This window comes from Apteryx mantelli, chromosome 5, assembly GCF_036417845.1.
Source record: "Apteryx mantelli isolate bAptMan1 chromosome 5, bAptMan1.hap1, whole genome shotgun sequence".
NCBI lineage: Eukaryota > Metazoa > Chordata > Aves > Apterygiformes > Apterygidae > Apteryx > Apteryx mantelli.
Genome location: NC_089982.1, coordinates 16,483,945 through 16,507,092, shown reverse-complemented (window position 1 = coordinate 16,507,092; position 23,148 = coordinate 16,483,945). Strand labels below are relative to the sequence as shown.

Here is a 23,148-nt window from a genome sequence, read left to right as displayed (position 1 = left end):
TAAATATCAGATTTGTTTCCCCAAAAGAAAATGGCTGAAAAACTTAGTAGCTTGTGGATGTACTGTGTTACTACTTGCGCAAGGAGTTAATGGTCCTGTATCTTCCTCTGGCTCTGAGAAGATGGGCGTCTTTAAGAAAGGAGGGTAGGAACGGCAGTATAACTTTTTTCTATGCGACTTGAGGATAGAGTGCAAGGAAATAAGCAAGACTTGGAAGGAGCATTTTCTCCTCCTCCACTGTACTTTTCAATACTGTTAGAAGCTGATCACTAGCTGCATCCTTTCAACCATTGCTTGTTTCCAGATGATGCATGAACATGTGTACCAGAAGCTGTACATGGTACAATTTGTTTTTGCCAGTCTTCCTTTTTAAAATGTCAACACCTTTTACCCCACATCTATGTATTCAAGTGAGGTTGCAAGTTAGTCTGAATATGTAAATACTAACAGCAAAAAAAAAATAGTCACAACCTTAAGTGCATATTTAATGCTTATGCTATCTTATTTAATTATGCAACTGCATTTTCTTTTCTCAGGAGTCTTTCTTTTCTGTGAACAGAATAGTTTGTGTGAAGCATACTTATACAGAGAAATTAGATTCTGTCCGAAAGAGGCTAAAACAAGTGTGCTGAGGGGAGGAGTTACTTGGTAGGCATTATTAGATTTTTGTGTACTGTCTTCCTTAATTTTAACAAAGTATGGATATCATTTCTGTATAGACTATAAGATTTTAAAACTATACTATACTTTCTCAATTGTAATTACACATTTAAGGGTAACTGGTTATTTTGTATAAAAATAGAGCACATGCCTAACAAACAGATTTTATTGAAATCATAAACATTTCTTATTAATAAATTACAGGCCCTCAATGGCAAGTGAATTAACTGAAGAACAATCTAGTACCGTTCAGAATGTTCTGTGCATATGCTATTACAATGATGATAACACTTACTGGAGTGTGTGTGTGGGGTGTGTGTGTGCCTTTTTTTTTTTTTTTTTTTTTTTTTTTTTTTTTTTTTTTTTTAGTGCAAAGGGTGTATTCCTAACCTGTGAAGGCTAGGATTCACATTGTGAATAATCCCGTGAGTACAGAATTAATTTTTTTCTATGCTTCCCCTATGTTTTGCACCCACCACTCCCCCCCCCCTTTTTTTTTTTAAACCTCACTATTGTTAACTTGTCCATGTAGAATAAATCAGAGAAACCCTCTGTCATAGATCTATCAACTGTATGTAGTAAGTTTCATCTTGTGTATAATGTTAGTAGCTTCTTGCAAAAGAGAATTTGCAGATTACTGAATCTTCTGTTGCCTCAGGCAAAAGACAGACTTCTTAATAATTTCAGTTCTGAAAACAACAGTTAATCGTCTGTGAATTTGAATCTGTTTGTAAAGGTAACTTACACTGCAGTTTTTGAGTATATTGTGGGCAAAACTGCAATTTATACCCTCACAGAGCAGGCATAAATTTTCCTATATTTACCAGGAATCTATTGCTTATATGCAAGGTAAGTCTTGGTGTGTTATTGACTCATTAGTTTTATACGGATTTTTAAAATATGAATGAAAAAGCAGGTGAAATACATACACAAGATGAACAACAGCTATTTCCAATTGTGTTGTAAAATAGTATTGAAACTTGAAGTTGTGTAAGGCTGTCATTTGTCTGATAATACTGAGAATCAAAAGTTATTCAGTGTTACTTTTTGGTTATTGGGACTTTGAGAGTTTTTGACTATGTTACGATTTGGATAAAAAATTGCTTGATTTCTATCAAGCCCAAAATCCACTTGTATTTTTAGCCTAGAAAAATCATGTAACAATACTCTTTACTTCTCAGATATATTTTATTCTAAAATACCAAACCCCCCTACAAATATGAATGTATTGAGCCTTACAAAACAAATGTGCAGGAATCATAACCTCATTACACCTCTATATTCTTTACTATGAACTGGAGATCATTTCACTTATTAAGGGTTGTCCAGCAGATGAGCCTAGGAAGGACTAAAATCTTGTCTTCTAATAGTGACTTCTTCCTTATTTTATGAAACCAGCTACTGAGGCAACATATTATCAGTTTAATATCACTACGGAACTGTTTTTTCAATATACCATTACCTGGTATAACTAGTAAAGAGTTTTTCTCGTTGGGTCAATTGCAGCATTTAGTGTGTTTGGATTTCCTATCTCCAGCTAGTAAAGATGCATCAAAAATGAAATTGGTGGATTCTTGTGTAGTGTTTTGAAAACTTTACATATCATTTTATTACTTCTCAATACTTTTGGATAAATTGTGACTTTGCTTTGTTATAGCTGTTTATTAATGAAATCCTGGTGAATCCAGGGAGATGGTAACATTCTCTGCAGGTTTCACCCCACAGCAACTCAGTAAGTCATAACTTTTTTTTTTTTTTTTAACTATAGCATGTATTTTTTTTTTTCTCTCTAGAGAGAGTTCCTCTCCAGGGTTTCTGCATTGCAACATTTCTTGACCTTTTGCTCTCCACCTGAACTGATGAATGGTTGGATTTGCATCAATACTTTGTTCATAAGTAGCTGGCTTCTGTGGTGCCATCACTTTCCCATGGAATTGGCAGAATGAGTTCAATCTCTAACTCCCATGGTGATCATTATACAAAATCCATTAGCTTGTGGTCTGTGTGAATGGAGTTCACTGTAAAAGCTCTTTCCTGCACTGATATCAGAATATCCTTTTTAAAAGCTATGAATACTTTAGGACTTTTGCAACTGTTAAATATTTCCTTTAAACTTTCTGATTTTTACTGTTAGTGTCAGTGGCTGTGTATGTATTAATTACTATAGGCATTTGGAGCTTTTATGTCACTGGGCAATTGAGGTAAAGCAGAATGAATTTCTCATGTCTTTATTTCAGGTTTTCAGGTTATTTCAGATTGTCCAAAGAAAAATAATAGGGTTTTTTTGTTAAGAAATATGAAAAGACCACATTAAAGTGTGTGTGTGTATTAGAGTGTGATAGAGATAGCCTAGTAAGACTAATGATCACCTGAAATAGTTGTCTTTTGCTTTTGAAGCTTAACCCTTTTGGTCATCAATCAGTCAACAGTGGCAGGTAGTGACCATTAGGTGGATTCATTAACACCCTGCAGCCTTCTTGTACAGGGTGACCCACATCTGTCTTCATTAGAAGTTTGCTAGTTGCCAGTAGTGAACAGATGGGTCATTACTGTCTACATTGCCCTCTGGGCATACCTGGAGGACAGGCAAAGTCATCCTCTACAGGACACAGATGCGTAGTTACTTCACAGAAATGGAACAAAATATTTACAATAACACTAATAACATTAGGCGTTATCCTCAGACTAGCCTGTTTATTTTTGTTGGTTTTATTTTTATTTATTCTGTCTCATGCCATTAAGAACATGAGAGTATGGCTAAAACAGAGACTTTGAATTATTTACGAACACTTCATAAAAATATTAATGTATAACGTAGCAATGCTGAACTATTAATATTTTCATTCAAACTCTACATGTTGATTTCACCATCTCATTTCTTCTTTACAAGCAGAATATTTTCTATGCATCATTCATAATCCTTTTTGCCAGGAGAAGAAAGTAAAAGCATTTTTCCTTATTGAATCAGCATTGCTGTTAACACTGCATGAGTTTAAATCCTCTTTACCACCATGGTTGAACATATTTTGGAAAATGCTACATATTAATTATTCAGTACAGATTGCCTTCTTCCAAAACCTTCTTTCAAAATTTTGGAATAGTTGAGCATGTATTTGGATGGTAGCAGCATTATAATTGGTCTTCCACTTCAATGTTTTCTGGAAAGATTTTTTTTTTAGTCTGAGTTTAATGTAAAGCATTGTTAAATGTGGAGCAAACTGATTTCGGCTAGAAAGCCTGGTTATGGAACTAACTTTTCCCCCACCTTGTTCTCCAGAACGGAACAAGGGCTACATTGTACCGGTGGAGCAGGGCTCCCCTTCCCCTCACCACTTTGAGAAGGCGTTGGTGAATGCCAAACCTAGCCTCCCTCCTACTATCCTGCTCTTTTTGGAGACAGTGATGCTTACATCAATATCAGCTTTTATTGTATAAAGTAAAAATAGGAGACCAATATCTGCTACTCTGTGAGTGTTATTTCTTATGGATTTTCTTGTTGTGTGAGAGGCTGTAATTCACTTCCTTAAAAAGGTACTTAGAATATATTTTTTGAGTTTAATATATGTCAGATTATTGAATTAAAAAAGAAATACAAAATTTTTATAACAAATGCCACCTAGTTCTGTTATGCCATTTGAGAATATGGGGGTTGAATAGTTTGGTATAGCAATGCTAACCCGGATTTATCTCAGTGGCTTTTTATGCCTTGATTAGATGAATTCTAAGCATATCCTTTATTTTAAAAATTATATTTAAAATAATTTTACAAATTTTTTTCAGTGGTGCTTGAAACTTCAGTTGCAGAAATTTAGTATCAAGGCAATAGCTTGAAAATAATCTGAATGGAATTTCACTTGCAAGGCAAAGTAATATGAGTATCATAGGAAATTAGAACAATCCTGTCTACAAACTTGAACTTCCTGTTCTTCTGGGACTTTTTTGTCATGTGTGCATATTTTATGTGATGCTGGCAAGATAGCAGTGGCTTTAACAGATTCTCTCCATCTTTGTTGATCTTGCATTGTTTGTAAGCTCCTTGAGAGATGAACTTCTTGGAGTTAAACCTTCATTTCGATTCTTAAGTTAAAATTTTTTTTTTGAATATGTTATCACTGTCAACCCTACCATAGCTAAGCATATATGAATAGTTCATGGCTTTAAAAAAGAAAAAAGGATATAAGGCCTATACATGTGTCCTGTCATATTTTTTTTTTTTAATGTGTATTTGTGATGTAATACAACCCTTTTCAATCTTCTCTTATTTGGAGCTGGCTTAAGGAATTCCTGCCTCTCTTCCCCATTACCCTCCCTCATTCTCAGTATGTTATTGTGCTATGGAACTGATGGGATGCAAAATCAAAATTGTAGTTTAGGAGTGGGAAAAAGCAGTGGAAGGGCAAAGCAAGCATATTGTTAATCTGTGGTCTCATTTGAGCTGCAGCAAGTGCTCAGCTCGCTTTCCTCCAAGAGTGTAATGTCTGCAGTAGCCTAATTTTTAGGGAATCATTACATATTTTTTTATTAGCTGTTTAATTTAGGTATCCCTTTATTTAAAAAGAAAAAAAAAAGTGCATCCTGACTGTCTGCCCCCTTCAATATGATTGGATGCTGTGCAGCTTGAGATGAAGACAGCTTTTTTCCACTTCAGTCATCTTTGTAGATGGGTAGGAGAAACATTAGAGGTGGTTGGTGTCATATCCTCTTTTACAGACTTGAGTCAGTCAGTGCAAGTGATAATTTTCTGATTGGCTGCGGTCCGTTTGGGACTTGCTGCGTAGCACTCTCTTTACATTGAAAGAGAGAATTTCTTAAAATAGAAATTTCATCCATCAAAAATTCCATATACGGAAACACATTTTACATCCTCAAAAGGGTTAATAGAAAACCAAACACAGGGTCATTAGAGATGTCTTCTAAATAAATATTGCCTATATCAAATTCAGGAGCAGTATCAATTTTAATGGAATTTGCCTTACTGGACAAAGCTTACCCTTGATATAAGCATAATTATAATAAACTTTAGACTTTAGTTTTTATAATAAAAGAGTTTTTGTTTCTTTGCTTCTCATAATAAGTTGAACTCATATCCACTTGGAAGCTGTTTGCTGTGTTTTAAGTGCGGTGCAAGACTAAACTTTCAGTGCAGCTTAGCTCTCAACTTCCTGTTAAATGGGGGTTGGTAGAAAGGACAAGAGCAAGTAGTAGCTTTGTGTTCTTGGCTGTAAATAGTGTTTTCTTTTTTTTTCCCCCTCCCTGGGGGAAGGTGTAAGGCTGTAATGCCATAGAAGCTACTGTTTCTCTGTTCATAATTTAGAACAGATAATAATTTTGTCCAGTTCCTTTTCTACTGGATTGAGAGAACTTTTTTCCATGTTTCTAGATGACCTGGATTTCTTTTACCAGACTTCTGTGAAACTTTTCCAGTAACAGAATGTTCATTCCTTGTGGATGTGTAAATACATTTTTCTGTTGTGAGTGATGTGACATTTGAAGTAGCATTTAAAGGCAAACATGCTTTGGAACTAAAATTGTATAGTACTAGTGCTTGCTTGTGCCAGTTTTAGTAAAAAACAAAAACTATTATTCTAGGAACTTGTGACCTTGTCCCCTGGAAAGGTTACATTTCATGTATGAGGAATTGTCTATTATTTAAAAAAGCCATCTTTGGTTAAAAAATAGAACACATTTTGTTACCAGAATAAATTTTATATGTTTAGTGAAGAATACCATTAGTGAGGTTGTCAGAAATAATATACTCATGAATGATAAAACTATAACTTTTGAAGTTTTATGTACAATAGATGAATTGGACAGCAAACAAAATACATGCTTTCTACTTGCAGTAGGGATGATTTATGACAGCTAATTCTACTTGGCACATGAAAGGGAGCATTAATAGTTTGTCTTGTGGGAAGTGCAATACCTTGCTGCTGTTGCTATATTTTGTCAGTTTTTTTGCTTGAGATACACTTTGCTGTTGTGCATGATAAAAAGGTGGCAGAAGCTTGTTGCTTTGACTTAAGGAAAGTACTAAAATTTATTGATCCTCTCAGTTTTTGAGAAATAGCATACTGTATTAGCATGTTCTATGTATTTACAATCTTAGCTTACCCAGCAGTAAAGATCACATTCAGCACCTATCTAGAATATTTGCATTTATTTACATTGTTTACCGAAGCCATTAAAATAGTCTGAGAAGCATTCATTTAAGATTGCCCAGGTAACCTCAGTATGGTCTTGTTGCAACTATAATTTGTGATACAATTTTTAATTGCATGATGATGTATTTTCCACAGGATCTCTCACCTTAGGATGTAGAATAGGCAGTTTTCACTGAATGAATAGTTTTTTTATTTTTTTTCTTTCTCATTCTGTGTGAACCCCATGCTATATATTTCACATCCTCTTTGCCGTGTTCTGAAATGAAGGTGATTAATTTCCTTTCTAGTGTTCATATTCTGCTGCTCATTGTAGTTTTTTTAACCTCTTTACAAGCATAAAATGCATCTTCTTTCATTGACTCCTAGTCATATTCAGTCTTGCTGCTGCTGTCCTCTGTTCATTTTTTGGTAGCTTACCTTACACCTTTTTCATTGTTACACCCATCTTTTGTGCCTCTCTAGTCTTTGGCGCTCTCCCTCCTCCAAAACTATAATTTATATATATATATATTTTTTTTTTCATTTTTTTTTACAACAGCTTTTCTAATATAGACCAAAATTACATGAGTGATTTTCATTCTGCTGTTAAATTATGGATATGTGAAAATGGGTATGCCCTTGTGAAACTTCTGAACGTTACTTAAAAGCACTAACTCTGTGTAATGATATATTAATATCGCTAGAAAGGAGGACAGTGGTTTGCTACTTCATTGAAAATACAAACAATTTTGGGTTTAGCACCTGAAAACTGAGTATGGTAGTTCAGACTGAGGAACAGTAGAGTGATGAACACTTTGCAGTGGCTTTATAACCACATGTTCAAACAGAGTTATCCTTCAGTGTTTAACAAATTGAAAAATCATACATTCTGTAAAGAAATCTGTATCTGACAAATGATAACAGTGATTTTAAATGGCTATTTGATACAGTTATGTTAGTTATGTGTTTAGATCACCAAAACATTTTTTATGCATTATGTTTTTAGAATTAACAACAGGATTTACTCTCCTATTTATTTTATTTTATTTTTTTAAGGCTACATTTTTCATTTGTATCAAGAGATTACTTGAAAAACATATGTGGGGATTCAGAGGCAAAATAAAGGCTTTGTAATGACAGTTGAGATAATCTGAAGAGCATCAGTATTAACAGTAAAATTGTGCTGAACATAATTACTAAAGACTAACACATTATACGTTAATGAATTTTCTGTTGCCTCCTAAATAGTAGACCATAGTCATTTTCAGATAGTGATTATTCAGAGACAAGTTGTCCAATGATTTTTTGTTATCTTAGACATTGGTATTTGTCAGCTTATACAAGTACCTGTCCATAAGACCTCCTGGAAAAGATTTTTGTCATATGAATACTCTTTGCTGTTGCCTAATTTCTTTTATCATTTCACCAGGTTCCTTCTTGGATTTTCTTGATTGACACTAATGGCACTTGCATGTTCAAAAGAGCTACCACTGTCATGTTTGTGTCTGATCTGCCACTAGTCAGTGGTAGGTTTTTTTTGTTTTTTTTTTTGTAGAGAAATGTGTTTCAAGATATTGGTGTTCTTGATGTATTCATACTATTGTTACATGTGGCACTTTGCCCATTTTTACCATTTTGTGTTGCATTATGGTCTGATTCAGACTTCCTTCTCTTAAATGAGGAAAAAAGCTGTATCAGCTTCCTGAAAATTCTTAGATCTGCATAAAAATGTTCTGTATTTAAATATTCTCCAGACAAAAATGACCTGAATCTGCACAAGGACAGTCTATTTCAGTTCAGGTTTCTTATATATTGGACTTATGGTATAGTATTCTCAAGATGTCTGGTAGACTAGATCACATCTCCTGCCAGTGATGGTATTGACTAGTCTTGTTTGGTCACCTCCTCCCACTGTCCCATCCCTTATCCTTGAAGATAGCTATTGTTTGTACTGTCCTATTGAGACCATCATGTGGGAATCATGTTCTGTTTTTAACCTTGTCCAGGTTTGAACTGCCCCCCCCCCTTTTTTTTTAATGTGTTGGACTTGGAAAATCAAATTATTCTCAAGCAAGCTTCTAATTGATTTTCTGTGACCTGAATTTTCACAGCTAACCTTTCAAGTTGAGAAGTCCATGTGCTGAAAGATACTGTCAAGCAAAATGAACTTCACATGAATATATCCTTTTTAAATCTTCCCAAGCACAGAATTATTGGCCTGGAAGTTTATTAATTCTTTTTGCACCTCTCAATCAACTCCATTTTTTTAAAGTGCAACATTTTTACTCTTGGATCTTAAATAAACCACCATGCAAAATAAAAGGCTTTAGCATTTTTTGTGGAGAAACCTATGACTTTGTTCTTCTCTGCAGTGTTAAGTGTGACAGCAAGTACAGTGGTCTATCCATCAGGTTCATGATGAAATTTTATTCAAGCACCAATAATTAAGTATGTTTTCTTCACAGGAATACAAATGCTAGTAATAGTGTATCTACACACTTTTTATTCCATTTACAATATGGCATTAGAAATATTAACTGAACAGCATCAGTAAAAGTATAATTTTGCTGATAAATTAATGCTGCTTTGTAGATCATTCAGTGTGGCTGCTTGGGCTTCTTTTCTTTGGATTATCTTTTCAGCTTTCTTTCAACAGATAGTGGGGTGACCTTTTAAGACAGCTATTTATTCATTGGAAGTGGAGGCATATTATTCCCTTTAATGAAAAGAATTTATGAGAATTTGTACTTGGCAATCGCTGGTACCAAAGTGGGGTCAGTACAGTGTGAAGTACTGTCTAATGTAACATCTGTAATAGCACAAAATTACAGATTATTTCCTCACTTTTAAAAGGTATTTTTATTAATCTTGCTATTAATGTAGTTTTAAAGCCATACTCTATCGTGTACCTATATAGATTCTAACGGAGACTATGCCTGATGAAAGGGTTTCTCTGTGAAAAATCATCAGGGAAGAAGAATGTTGCGGGGAGAGTTCCTGAGGTTTTGTTATGGGCTCAGTGTGATAGGAAGAAAGACACATCACTGCAGATTTGATATCAGTTATAAGCCTTTATTGGGTGGCTTGATTAAACATAAAAAGTATGCAAGGAAATAATTTCCTTTAGTAGGATCTTTCAGAATTAATGTTACTTCAAAACTTATGCATTTTCATGCCTGATGTTTATATACCTTAAATACAGATCAGCAAATTTGACTCTTTTAAAAAGATTGCTATAATTTAGTATCATTAACTGTTTTCAGCATGATAGTAATTAGAATATGCAAGCTAGCTGCATGAAATGAAATTCATTTGACTAAAGCAATGTTGATATGAGGTAATATTGATGTAGTACTCCTTTATATTATTTGTCAAGAGGAGGTTAAGTTTATCATATAAAGAAATCTTACTAAAAGTAAGATATCTGATATCTGTAACTACATTGTGCTAAGGCTTCTCAGAAACTGGAAGACAGAAGGCCAAGAAACATCTGAGAGATGTGAGACTAATTTACCAAATCTGTGTCACTTCTAAACCTTCAGTCCGATTTGGGAGGAGGGGAGGTTTTGATCAATTTATCTTTAAACCTTTTGTTTCAGGAAAGTGGAGATAGGAAAGTGGTATTAATCTATTTTTGCCACTTTTATCTCACACTAAGTGCAGCTCAGTTGCTCCCCATCTAAACAGAGCTAGCTAAACTGTACTGTCTTGTGATCGGAGGGTACACCTAGCTGGACATAAGTGAGGTGTTCCCTACTTGTTGCCCTAGGAGTCAAAAAATATTTTTGTGTAGCACTTGCTGGATTTACATTAATATGGGAGAAATATGAGAAAGATGCTTACTATCAAGAGAGTGAGAGTGGACATTTAATGTAGGCTTTTTAAGGTCCAGAAAAACTGTTCAGATGTAGCAGCTTTATAATGGTTGGAACTTGGATTTAATGTAGGCGAGCTAAGTACTGTATCTGATCCTTATTGAATCAGTAGGAAAAGTTCCATTCCTTAATGGAAGTTGGGCTGCCTCCTGTTTATTTAATGTGTCTTTAAAAAACCAACAATAAAGCCCCCAACCCCTCCCCCCAAAACCCCCAAACAGCAACAGAACAAATCACTCTTGAGTATTCTAATACCGTAAGACTTGCACAATGCATTTGTAAACTAATGATTTACAGAAATTAGCATACTATTTGGAAAAAAATTTAGGAATACTGTCTCCTTCAAGGACAAGTGTAGACTGAATGATGGAAGGCTCAGTTGTTTACGATCGCTGAAAATGCAATGAATGATGATGCTTCAGATGTGAGCTTTGCTCTGTTCAATGCACAAAATAAATGCAAGGAGAGAGGAACCTGCAAAAAGCCTGTTGTATGTGCACATTGTGTACATGAAAACATCAGGAGTTTGTTTTATATTTATAAATGCCACCAGTTTTCAGGTTCTGGGCTTTGGTGTATCAGGCAGGAAATGGAAAAACTAAGTAGACTGTCATATGGGAAGTGTTAATCTTTGTAACTGATGGCCAAGTTGTAGATTTAGCCAAGTTCAAGTCCAGAAAAAAATCCATTGAAGTAATTAGACTTTTTGGATCTATATGGCCATGAGAGAAGGATCATGATGATGTGCAGCTTCATTTGTCAGTTACTTTAAAAACTAAATTGTGTAGGTGTCCTGCAGAAATAATATTGTAGGCTTAAATAATAAAGTTTCTGTTGTGAAGTGTGAAAGTGCTAATTAGTTAGTTAATGGTATCTGCAAAAAGGCAGAAGACTGAACAAAACTTTCAGCACTATAATATTGAACCCAGACTCTGTTCTGAGATATGCTTGTGTAAATATGGTGTAAATATGTTGAAAGGTTGCTGAAAAAAGTGAAAGGAGTTCAGAAATAATCATGTATTTGAAAGCTTTTCTGAACCCCAGCTCTTTCAGAGTACAAACCTACAAAGGTATGTTTGAGCTGTGTGTGGGGAAAAATGCTCGCAACTGCTGTGCAATTTAACTTCATCCTATGTGTAGTGCATCTCATTTGAGCCACTACAAATAGACACAGGGTATAAATAGAAGAATAGTTCACAGGGTGCAAGTGGGTTTTGGGATCAGGATTTTGTTTTAGTATATTTATTAATACTTAAGGACAACTAAACTGTTAGTACTTTAGAGCTTTAAAAACACTTCTCCCATCAGCAGAAGCTCCAACAAAGTTTCTGAAGTAAGCTTAATGTAGTTTTTTTCTTTTGTCTGTATTTGTATTTATATACTTTTCAGCAACAGTTCAACTGTACCTGGCACTGACATTGTCTTGAGCTGAATTACATTTTTTAGTATAGAAAGTATTAAAGGCTTACAGAGTTTGTTTAAAAATTCTTAATACTGAAACTCACATTTGCCTGTTTTTAAGAAGAAAATTACAGAATTTCAATTTCCAGTTCTGTTAATGTAATATATTTTGGGAACCATAAATATATGCCACAATAAAGACTTCCATGCCTTAAAAGTAAGACTAATGTATTAAAATCTCAATGATTGGTGAGACATTTTCAAAACTTAGAATGTGCTTTTATAGCTTTGAATCTGATCACTCCATCTTCACTGTTGGCATTTTGCTTTTTCCCCTAGTATTTACAAAATTATTGTTCCATCTTGCCCGTAACAAATATTTCAAGAAATAAAATATAGTTGACTATACAAATTTCCATTGGACTTCTATATTGATTGACCTTTATATTGATAATGAAAATCTGTTTTTATTAATAAAGCACATTGCAATCTTGAAAATTGTCAGTAATGCATCTGATGTGATTTATTAACATAACAAAATTATTTGTGTGAGTGTCATAGTCCTTTTTAGCTTAAAATCTTTGAAAAGTATATTCTGACTGTAAATGAACTTGGAAATTGTACGAAGACTACAGTTTTATACAATTTATTTATTTTTCTTCAGTTTCTCAGAGCGGTCAGAATAATTTGTTGCTTGGCTGAAGTTCATCATTCTTAGTTTTTGCCCACAGGAATATGGGTTGAGTAGCGTGTGACTGTGCATTTAAAATAACATCTGCAATCTGTGTGCTATGGTATTTTGCTGTGTTTAGAACCTTTGGGCTTGCTGATTTCTTTTAGTTTTAAAGATAGGTTTTACTTCGATGTCTTTTGAGCCATCAATATTTTACATAAGGAAGTTTTAAAGAACCTTAAGACTTCCCTGTTAAATTGGAGGGAATAAATTTCAATTTGAAATCAGTACTGTCCTGTAATCCTGAAACTTAATTAAATAGACCTTAAAGAAATCCACTTAGCAAATCTCTAAGATACAGTAGCAGGCTGGAATTTTCAAAGCAGTTTGAGGGCTATGTGCCAATGGGAGTTGAGCATCTGATTCCCTTGGGTTACTTTAAAACCCCAGCATTAGTGATCCTGTTTTTCATTTCTCTCCCCTCCCTCCCTCCCCCCTGCCCCCCCCGTCAAATATTGACTAAATTCTTTGTGAAAGAAGTAAACAAATTTGTGATACTTTTGTGTTAATAGCAAGTGATTCTAAAATCCAAAGCTTTCCAATATTTGAAGAGATCTGATGAGGGAACAGGTATCTCAGCTTTCAGCTATTTCTTATTAATTATCTATTCCATATTTAAATCAAAATAAAGGTTCTGCATATGCAAACTAGTTGTTTTCTTAGTTTAGTTTAAACTTATCTATAGAGGAAATGCTGAACCACAAAATTGAAGTTGTGGAAAGCATGGTGCTATTTAATTTCTGTGCTTTCTCTTTCCAGCCCTATTATTTTTCATATTGATCCTTAGTAGGATTTGTCTAACATTTTCCCTGTACTTGCTTACTGACAAATTAACTGAAGTTCAGTTCTCCTTCAGGTAGGAGAAGCTAAAAATGATCCAAATATTCTTGTTTTTAGGAAATAACTGTGTTATATGTTGACTTTGTCAGCAGTGCTAGTTCAAGCAAGAAGCTCCCATGTTTTCCCCAGCTTTGTCGCTCATTCCTGGCCCTATGCTGTGGCTGGTCACCTCATTGCTTGCCTGACCTGTTAGCAGCTTACTGAGCAGGGGGCTTGGAGCTTGCAAACTATCAGCAGGACTCGAATTGTCCCTCAGCCTCCCAGGCAAGGAGGAGCTGTGTCAGGAGCCAGGGGCTCACAAAGTCCTCGTGAGTGTGGAAGTAGAGGTTATCCCAGATGGTCCCTGCATGGCTTCCTCTTGTTGGAGAGACTTTCTTAGGATAAAGAGTTCCTCTGTCCTCATCAGGCTTGGAGGAGCCGGGTGTCCTGAAAGTCCTGGCTGCTGTAAACTGTAATAGAGATAATAGCTGGCTGTAATAGATGATGTCTTCTCTGTGATAAAATGACTAAACTGCTGTTAAATAGCTTTATATGTGTCAGCGGGAGTATTTTGTTAAACAGGCTTAAGCATCTATGTATATATTTGTCTTTACTATATTGGATCAATGTCTTGTTGAAGTATTTGTTTATGTTCTTGGGGAGGAAATAAAGGTCTTCTGGATATCCTGTAAACCAGACTGTTTCAGCAATCTGTTTTGTTTAGGTTTAGGATTATAATCTGCTTCAGGGCTCCTGCTTCTTCCTCAAAATAGGCAGGAAAATGCTTTAATATATGAATGAGGTTATTAAACGTTTACTTCAGTGATCCATATGTAGATATTAGAGATTCTTAGATGCAGGACAGTGTAGATATACAGAACACTTTTCTGTTATGCAAAATAAATATATTGTATTATAATTAATGGTTTAAATGGTTCGATGTGCTTGCACTTCCAAAATACACAGCAACACTTTCTGTAAGAAAAAAATCATTCAAGTAGGAGCACTGGTATGACTGCTTTATTTGTGTTTCTACCACTGATTATAATTCTCTTTATAGGTTTCTGTGAATCATTAAGAAAGTTGTAAGCAAAAGCTGCAGTTTCTCTCATGTTTTCCTTGTTTTACACCATAGAATAAAAATAGACAGTTTGTGAACTCTCAGCAACCCTGTAACTGATAATGAATGTAATTGTATGCTTAAATAGTCCTAAATTTGTTTCTGATCTGCATTCCCACCCATTCTAGACTAGAAAATATTCTGATGCTAACAATATAAAATAATTTAAGTAGTCTGTTTCATGATAAATGGTTCAGTGAGACAGATTGTGTTGTAATGATACCAGTTTAATGAAAGGGTAGAAATATGAGAATGATAATTAAAATCTGTCAAACTTATTAATTGTAATCATATCTTTTTATAGCAGAGTTGCTTGGCACAAAATTAATTCTTGCCTACCGTAGTGAATAATGTACATAGTGCAGTTTTCTGTACTTTAAAAAAAAAATAAAAGATAGTAAATTAATTGTAGTATAAATAGATCTTACTAGACAGATTATAGTAAGAATGCATACTACCAAAAGATAACATACTGATCACTAAAATATAGCAAAATAATTGATATATCAGAATTTTATCATAAACAGACACAATGTTATAAATCGATTAACAGACGTTTATCATCATATACTGAAACATCCTATTATCTCCTAGAATTTTGAAATTCCATCCTCTTCCTAGACCTTATATGTACCCTAAGCAAAAAATAATTGATTGAAATAATAATTTTTTTCCTGAGCAGGCTGAGATCACATTAAGTGTCTAATATAACAATGTGTTTTGCACAGCCATGCAGACTTTGCTCTGTGTAAAGTTAGTACACTTCTGGAATTTCAAAATGGAGAAAAACTTATTTTTTACTTGGTGTTTGATTGTTGCTAGTGTTTGATTGTTGCTGGTTTTATTGAATAATTGTGACTTGTTTTTGTTCTGAGTTTTTTTATTCCAGATATATCATTTTAAGCACAATGTCTTTCATTTTACTGTTGCAGATCAACTCCAAATTGTTTCTCTGTCCTCTTTAGCCATGTAAGATCTTTGTAGCGTGCTTGCTTGACCTAAAGCTGTTTGCTTTTAATTAATTCCTGGTTTTGATGATATAGGACTGGTCTTTTTCTTTTTATGAAATACAGAACGCATAGTAACTCAGGTTAATGTAAGTTTACATTACAATTGCATGAAAAAGTTTTGCAGATTCATCTTACAGAACTGAAGAGATTTTGCAATGAGTGTACTAAGAATTAGGCCATCAACCATTAGTTATTGCTCACTAGAAAGAGTACTACATATGGATGTCACAGTCATTAACTGAGTGGAGTCTTGTGCTCTAATAGCAATGTTTCCTGCTATTGAACAGACGATGCTATAGTAATTCAGGGAAAAGCTGAGCATACCAAAACTATTTTAAAGAACAAACTTTAAATTGTACTTAAGTATAATTTAGCATACGTTTTCTATAAGAGGAAGCACTTGTATTTATGCTCTCACTTCCATAGACTCTGAAAACGTTGATGGTCATAGCAATGATTTAGAAATGTCTCTGCATGTCAATAACCTGTCAGCATGCCAGACAGACACTGGTTATTCAATGTGAAGAATTTCTGCATCAATTTCTTCAACCTGCCCTGCACAATTCTTTTCTATAAATTATGTCATGAAATGCCGTTTGTTATTGCAGAAGTTTGTATTATAACTCAGAATGGAATTGGTTAGAAAAATTATCCTTTTATTTCATGTTCAAGTACAGAGATTTAGTATTTATTTTGTTATGTTTATATTCTAACAAAACAAGCAGCACTCTTTTCCAGGATTACCATCTTTAACCTGACCTTGTTTTCTCCAAGATAAAGCAGATTCATGCAAGCTATACATAGTCTTTAATGCAAATTTTGCATGAGCAAGAATATCAAATTTATTTTCTTGGTTCACATAGGGTCATATAGCATACTTCTGTTTGCACTGTGAAATGGAAATGAATGGTGCCTCATTTGAGTACTTTGAACTGTGGAGGAGACACAAGAAAACTGAACAACTTCCCACAAAATCTTAGTGATGCTGTAAAGCATTCAAATAATGGACTTAAACCACAAACTGAAAAATGTTAATTGAATTCTATAATATTTTTGTGGTTAGATTTGTAAATTAAAAAAAACAAAAAAAACAATTGATTTAGTTGGTAACGTATTTAAAAACTTCTAATGTGTTGCCTGTGGCAAAGGTACCAAGCTCCTCTGGAGAATAACATGGTTGTGGAATATCCTTTTATAAGATCTTGGAGCAATCTCAAGTCACCTCCGCCAACTGCCTGAGCAGCTGGCCGGTTAGTAGTTCATTTGTATCTACTTTAAAATGAAATGTACGTAAGGGTTCACTCTTAACACCACCTAAAATTGATTCATACATGTAAGCAGTTGCTCGCTTACACATATTTATAGATATTTGTATAACACAAATGATGTTTTTTCAGGGTTTTCCAGGACCTGGACAATATGAAATCGAAAGTCAGTTTCAGAAGAGTAAAAATACGGTACAGAAGGGAAAAAAATTTCTATACGCTCCTTTTCTTTCACAGTCCAAAGTAAGCCCCCATACTTTTTTCTCTTTATGTATTAGAATAAGGTGAAGAATAAAGCAATAAGGTAACTGACAAGAAATAATAATTGTAGGGTGTTCTGTGACTGCTTAATTGTTTCTGTGTGTGTTTCTGCATTGCTTAGTCTAATTGTTGATGATTGAGATATATATGAATACACCACAGACAAACATTTTAATGGACTCAAATAGGTGTTTATGGAAGTGAGAGTGTGTGTTTGTGTAAAATGTGTTTAGGTTTGAAAGCTCTTGGGTAAATGAGAGAACTGAGTTTTGCTTTATTCCATATGCAATACATGGAGGAGGGTTCACAGACATATCAGTGGTTATGGATTTCATTCAAGTAATGCTTAATACTTAGGTGTGTGCTCTGAAAGGATAATGGTGGAAATAAGTGAGATCTTTTTTTAAGGTGTGTAGACCAGTACAACTTATAGCATGTATACGCTAAACTGGGTACTGTCATGTCTTTAAGGAAGATTTTCACTGAACGATAGGTCAGGTGTTGGATTCTGTCATGTCTGACGTGTTTACTCTCTTTCTGAAGCATAAGATGTTTAAAAGTAGTTTTAGTATTTTTATAATATGCATATGTCGCTAAGCTAAGTAATGGCTTTCAGCTGTTAGTGATCCAAGGTGACATTTTCATGATGCTATGACCAAATGTGAAAAACTATTTTTAAAATTATCAGGAAATAATCAAAAAATATGAAGCTGACAATATGCATTACACTCTAGTATAGTCTTCGAACAAATCTCTCCTTCTCATCTCTCCTTCCATTATTGCTCCAAAGGCCTCCTTTTCTCCCATCTGTATTTGTTATCTTAAGAAGCATTTAGGACAAAAACTAATTTTGTTTCTATCAGACTATCTTTCTGTTTTTTAGTCTCACTAATAATGTATTCTGAAACTACAGCTGAATAAGCCTTTTTCTGGTTCTTGAACACTTTCAGGAAACTTCTCTTCAGTAATTTACTGGTTTGGTTTATCAAGGCAATTTCTTCTTTTCTCACAATTTATATTCAGCTAATATTTGCTGTATCATTTTTACTTTGTTGATTTTTACTTTGATTTTAATTTTTAATTCCCAAATAATTCATATGTCATAGTTGTATAAGAACCAGGCTTTAAGTAGGTTATAGCTTCCAAATTTTAGCCAATAATATATATTTTTTCCTCTGTTCTATACTTCAGAAGCTTTTATTTTCTGAAAATATTTTCTGAATTTTTTTCATGAGGAAAAAAATGCCAGGTTGGATGTTCAAATGAAACTGTCTAAAAACAAGCGTCTAAGTTGTTTTACCTGTTTTGTCAGTGATGGTGAGCACAAGTGAGTGCAAGTAAACTTGTGGTTTGCACTGGTGACTGGAAAGTGATTTCATTGCATAATATCAGTTTTAAGTCCTGTGGTTTGAATAAGATTTTAAAAGCCATGTGAATTAGCAATACATTGCCTTTCAGTGTGACTTGTGTATTGCTTGGACTGTGCTAGTAAATACAGTAGGCCAGGGACTGCGCTCTATACCACGGATTAATCTCTGGGCCCAGGGCCAACTGGCATGACATAGCTCACGTCCACGCAGTTAAATTTGTTTACCCAAAAGACAAAGCGGCCATATGCAAATAGTCAGATGGGAATGATCTCTGGCCTGCGCTCGCCCTCAGAGGTGTAGGCTTTCTCTCAAGAATGCTAGTTGACTTGGGCTGAAAATGGTATTGCTTTCAATTAAAGAGTAGGGAAGATCTCATACCAGTGCTCAGGACTGTGCCCTGATCCTGCATAGTTCATTAGTATAGACGCATATTAGACATTCTGATAATTTTTACCCTCTGTGTTCAACTTTCTGAACATACAGACCTACCTCAGTTTCATTTCAACTTCGGTGTGACCTGAGCCTGAACAGTTGTAATATGGTCAGTTACTGACTTGACCATTACCTGTAATTTAATCTTTTCCGGTAAAAACATTAAGTGCCAAGGGTATCTGAAGATAGTTTGAATGAGACCTTAGAATGATCTCCTTTATGTTCTTTATGGACCATAGATATTTCATGCTGTTAAAGAAGTGGGTCTACCATGGTGTACTTACCCAATATTTCCCATTCTTTTTCGCTTTATTGTTTTGTACTAGTTGGTTGGTGGTATGGCTGTATGTAAGTATCAGAGTATAAAAAACTCTTTGATTTCTGCACTGCTGCTGTATACAATATGCTCAGTATATAGAGACAGCAATGATGTAAATTGCTAATGGAAAGGCATAATTTTTCAAAGGAAGGCATGTCTTTGAAAACATGTCTGTATCTACATCATGAATGCATGGGCTGACTGAATAAGCATTTTGTGTATTGTCAGCTATTCATATGGCTATGTATTTGTGCACATGCATACTATTTGTACAAACAAATTCACAGTTAATAGATCAGGGTTGAAAATCACTCCTATGTGATCAGAAAGATTCAAGGTGGTAGCTGCCACTATTTCTAAATTACATTCATTACAAAAGAAAGAAATACCGTAAATGTACTGTACTGATGTAAGCACTTTATGTAGTTTCTGAATGAGCTGTAGGCTGTCATTGGCATATTCTTTTCCCTCGTGCTTCACTAGAGTTTTCTACCTGTGAGATCAATCACACCAGCTCCTGGCACATATAATGAACCACACACGGCTCTTGAGTCCTTGAACAGAACATCGGGAATGAAAAAGATCCTGTTTGGTCAAACTGCTGTTCGATTTACTCAAGACTCCAGGCTAGAAAAAACACCAGGTTTGCAATTAATCCAAATACTGCTGATATCCAGATTACATAACCTAATTTTAATAAGGTGGATATTGTTGAACATGAGCAATTAATCATGTAATTGAAAGTACAGTAAATATGAAATTAATTTGAAATGAAAATACTCTAAGAATTAGAGAAAATGTACATATCAAAGACTAAGCTATTTATACTAGATTTTGGCCAAAGGGATGCAAATGTGGTCTCTAGCTCACCAATTTTGGGGGGTTTCTAAGAAATGTGAACACAACTTATCTATGATAAATACAAACTAATTTATAATAGTATGGTCTGTTTACTTCATTTATAGGATTCCTACTTAAGTAAAAAGCAATGTAAATGACATCTGTGGATGTTGGTTCTTCCGTCCTCTCCCTCCCATTTTGGGCTAGTGTTAAATAAGGCTATTTCTTCAAAATACAGGCTCTATAGTTAGCTATCAACAAAACAACAAAGATGCAATCTTTTCATGGAAAGTGTGGTTTTGCTGAGGTCAATATGTACTCTATTAATTATGTTTTCACCCTGTTGGCAAGATTATATCTCACACCAGTTTAGTAGTGATACGTATCTTAATTTATTATCCTCACTCTAGTGCTTTAGGTAAGGTAGACATACTGACCTTCTTCTAGAGGTTTAGGGTAAATTGTACCTGATGTGAAACGATTTTGTGTCTTTGGCTTTTCTTCAGATATTTTCATTCTTGCCTTTCAAATGTTCTGTGAGCAGAATGCAGTGGAGACCTTAACACTACACTGATTATCATCTGGCAAATATGTATATTCAGGTGTATATATAAAGAATAGGTACATCCTGAAATTACACCTATACCCAGTATTTCAATTTATTTGAATAGCTAAATAATATTACCTTTATTATGCAGAAACAGCTGTACTCTAGTTGAGGGTGTATTACACAGTTCAGTATTCTGTCTGCAGACATTGGTCTACTTTGTATGCTGCGGTTTGAATGTATTAATGGAAGGGCAAGTGGTAGAATGTATTTCTAAAAGGCACATTCACGTAGCACACTGCTTTATGGTTGCTGCATGGTTAGGTAAAGTTAGGTGACTGTTGCCATACCAGTTCTTTTCAGTCATCTGATGTGACCGGGCACTTTAAACAGAGACTTTGTGTCCTCTGTAGCTTTTTTGCATTTCCTTCTCTTTGTTTTGTTCTCAGGTGCTTGCACATCATGCTAATCATCTGCAACTCAGTGGTTTCCGGGAAGCTTACTTTTTGGCTCTGCTTGACATATGTGATGGTTGTGTTTTATTCACTGACTTGCAGGCCAGTTGTCTATGCCTTCTAGGTGAGAGATGTGTACCCCACAGCTATTTATTACACAGTCACTTAAGCCCTGCACTAAAAAGGAGGAGATATTAAAAAATAAGTGTCATCCCCAGCTCTCATCGCTCACCCAGTCTCAGACCATGAACAGAATGTGAGGCATCGCCCTTAACACTTTTTACATTTTCAGTGACAAATTGCATGAGCAAGCCATTACCTCAAGAGACTGACCAGTGTTTTGTTTGGTTTTGGTTTTGGGGTGATGGTTCTGAGACTTGGTTGCTAATGGTAATTACTGAGACTTAAGAGACCACATGTTTAAGTTTTTGACATAAAAACTCTTGTCTGATTCTTCTGAATAATGTTGAAGACAAATTTAGAAGGTGATACTGATTCTTTCTATTTTTATCAGCACTGCTGAGGATAAAGTCTGAACCCCTCTCTCCTTTACCATTGACAGAAATTAATTTTGAAATAGTTTTTAAGCTCAGCTGTCAACTTCTTACTAGCGATCCCTTAAAGTATACCTGGAGCCATATGCTTGGCCTCTTCCACTGAGCATAGCTGTATATCACATTAGATGTTTCAGTTCTCAACGCAATCATTAGAGATTACCCAGTACAATTTGCCTCCCTGCTATCCTGTGACTATCTGTCTAAATCTTTTATTAGATTCCTCTCACATAAGCCTGCTTCGACACAAAGAAAAATCTCCATTGTTATTCAAGTCTCTACAGTCATTTCCCCTCTACCAATGGGGAATGGGGAAGTTTACACAACAACTATCTTTTTCAGACCATAATGAAAAAGAGGAGGGCAGCCCATATTGGACTTGGACCTATGATGTTTCAGTATAACTATGACTTCAGTGACAGCAAAAGACCTTTTAATCTCCAGACATCTTTCGAACAATGAAACACCCGATTCAGCACTTACGTGGTCATTGTATCCCCATGATGAAGTCTTTCGTGTCTATTAGGCATTGTAATAAAATCATTATGATGCCTTGTTAAAGGCTTACAAGATTGTCTTCAGATCTGTTACTGAGAAAAATTCCCTCACCTTGTAAGTAGTCAATCACCTGCTTGGTAGAAAGTTGCATTTAGTATCTACAGATAAATTATTTTTCATTTCCTCTGCTATATAAATACCAGACAAAATATGAAAGTGTTCAACACTGCATACTGCATAGATTTTTGGGAATGTAACTGTAATCATTACACAGATAGAAATTTTTCAGCCAACCAGTATCTAAACTGAGAATGTTTTGTTATAATAAAATGACAGAATGCTTTTGAAGGTGTATTAGTAGTTAAGCTATTACAAAGTTATTAAAAAAAAAGAAAAAAAAGAAAACTGTGTTGCAGGCTTACAGAAATGTTTTAACTTGTTTCAGGCCCTGCATTCTATAACATTCTGAACCATAGTATTGAAAACAAAAATTTAAAAAACATATATTTGGCTTATATGAAGAGAGTAGCTTTTGGATCTTCAACTCCTCGATGTTTGCCTCTTTATAAAAAGGAAGAATTTTGTACTCCTGGCCCTGCTGATTATCAGGTAACTTAAAAAATGTCTTTTAAAAAGAAAGTAAAGAAAGGTAAAAAATGCCTGAGAATTTTGAAAGTTATACTAGTATTTTTCTAAAAGTATACATGCCTAATGAGTAATATGTTTTGAAGAATTATTTATATCCTGTGAAAAAGAGAGGTAACCAATGAAGAGAGAGCGATGTACTGAGTATGCCTGAGTAAATGTCTAAACGTCTTTATTTTTCTAGTGTTCTGCTCTTTTGTAGAA

At 34.7% G+C, this 23,148-nt stretch overlaps 1 protein-coding gene across 1 annotated transcript in view; it reads left to right on the top strand.

Annotated features, from left to right (window-relative positions):
• The window catches only part of STPG2 (sperm tail PG-rich repeat containing 2), an 87,764-nt gene that overhangs the window by 25,620 nt on the left and 38,996 nt on the right, over positions 1–23,148 (top strand). Inside the window, 2 exon segments of the mRNA XM_067297016.1 lie at positions 19,889–20,048; positions 22,745–22,908. Coding sequence (XP_067153117.1) covers positions 19,889–20,048; positions 22,745–22,908 — 324 coding nt within the window.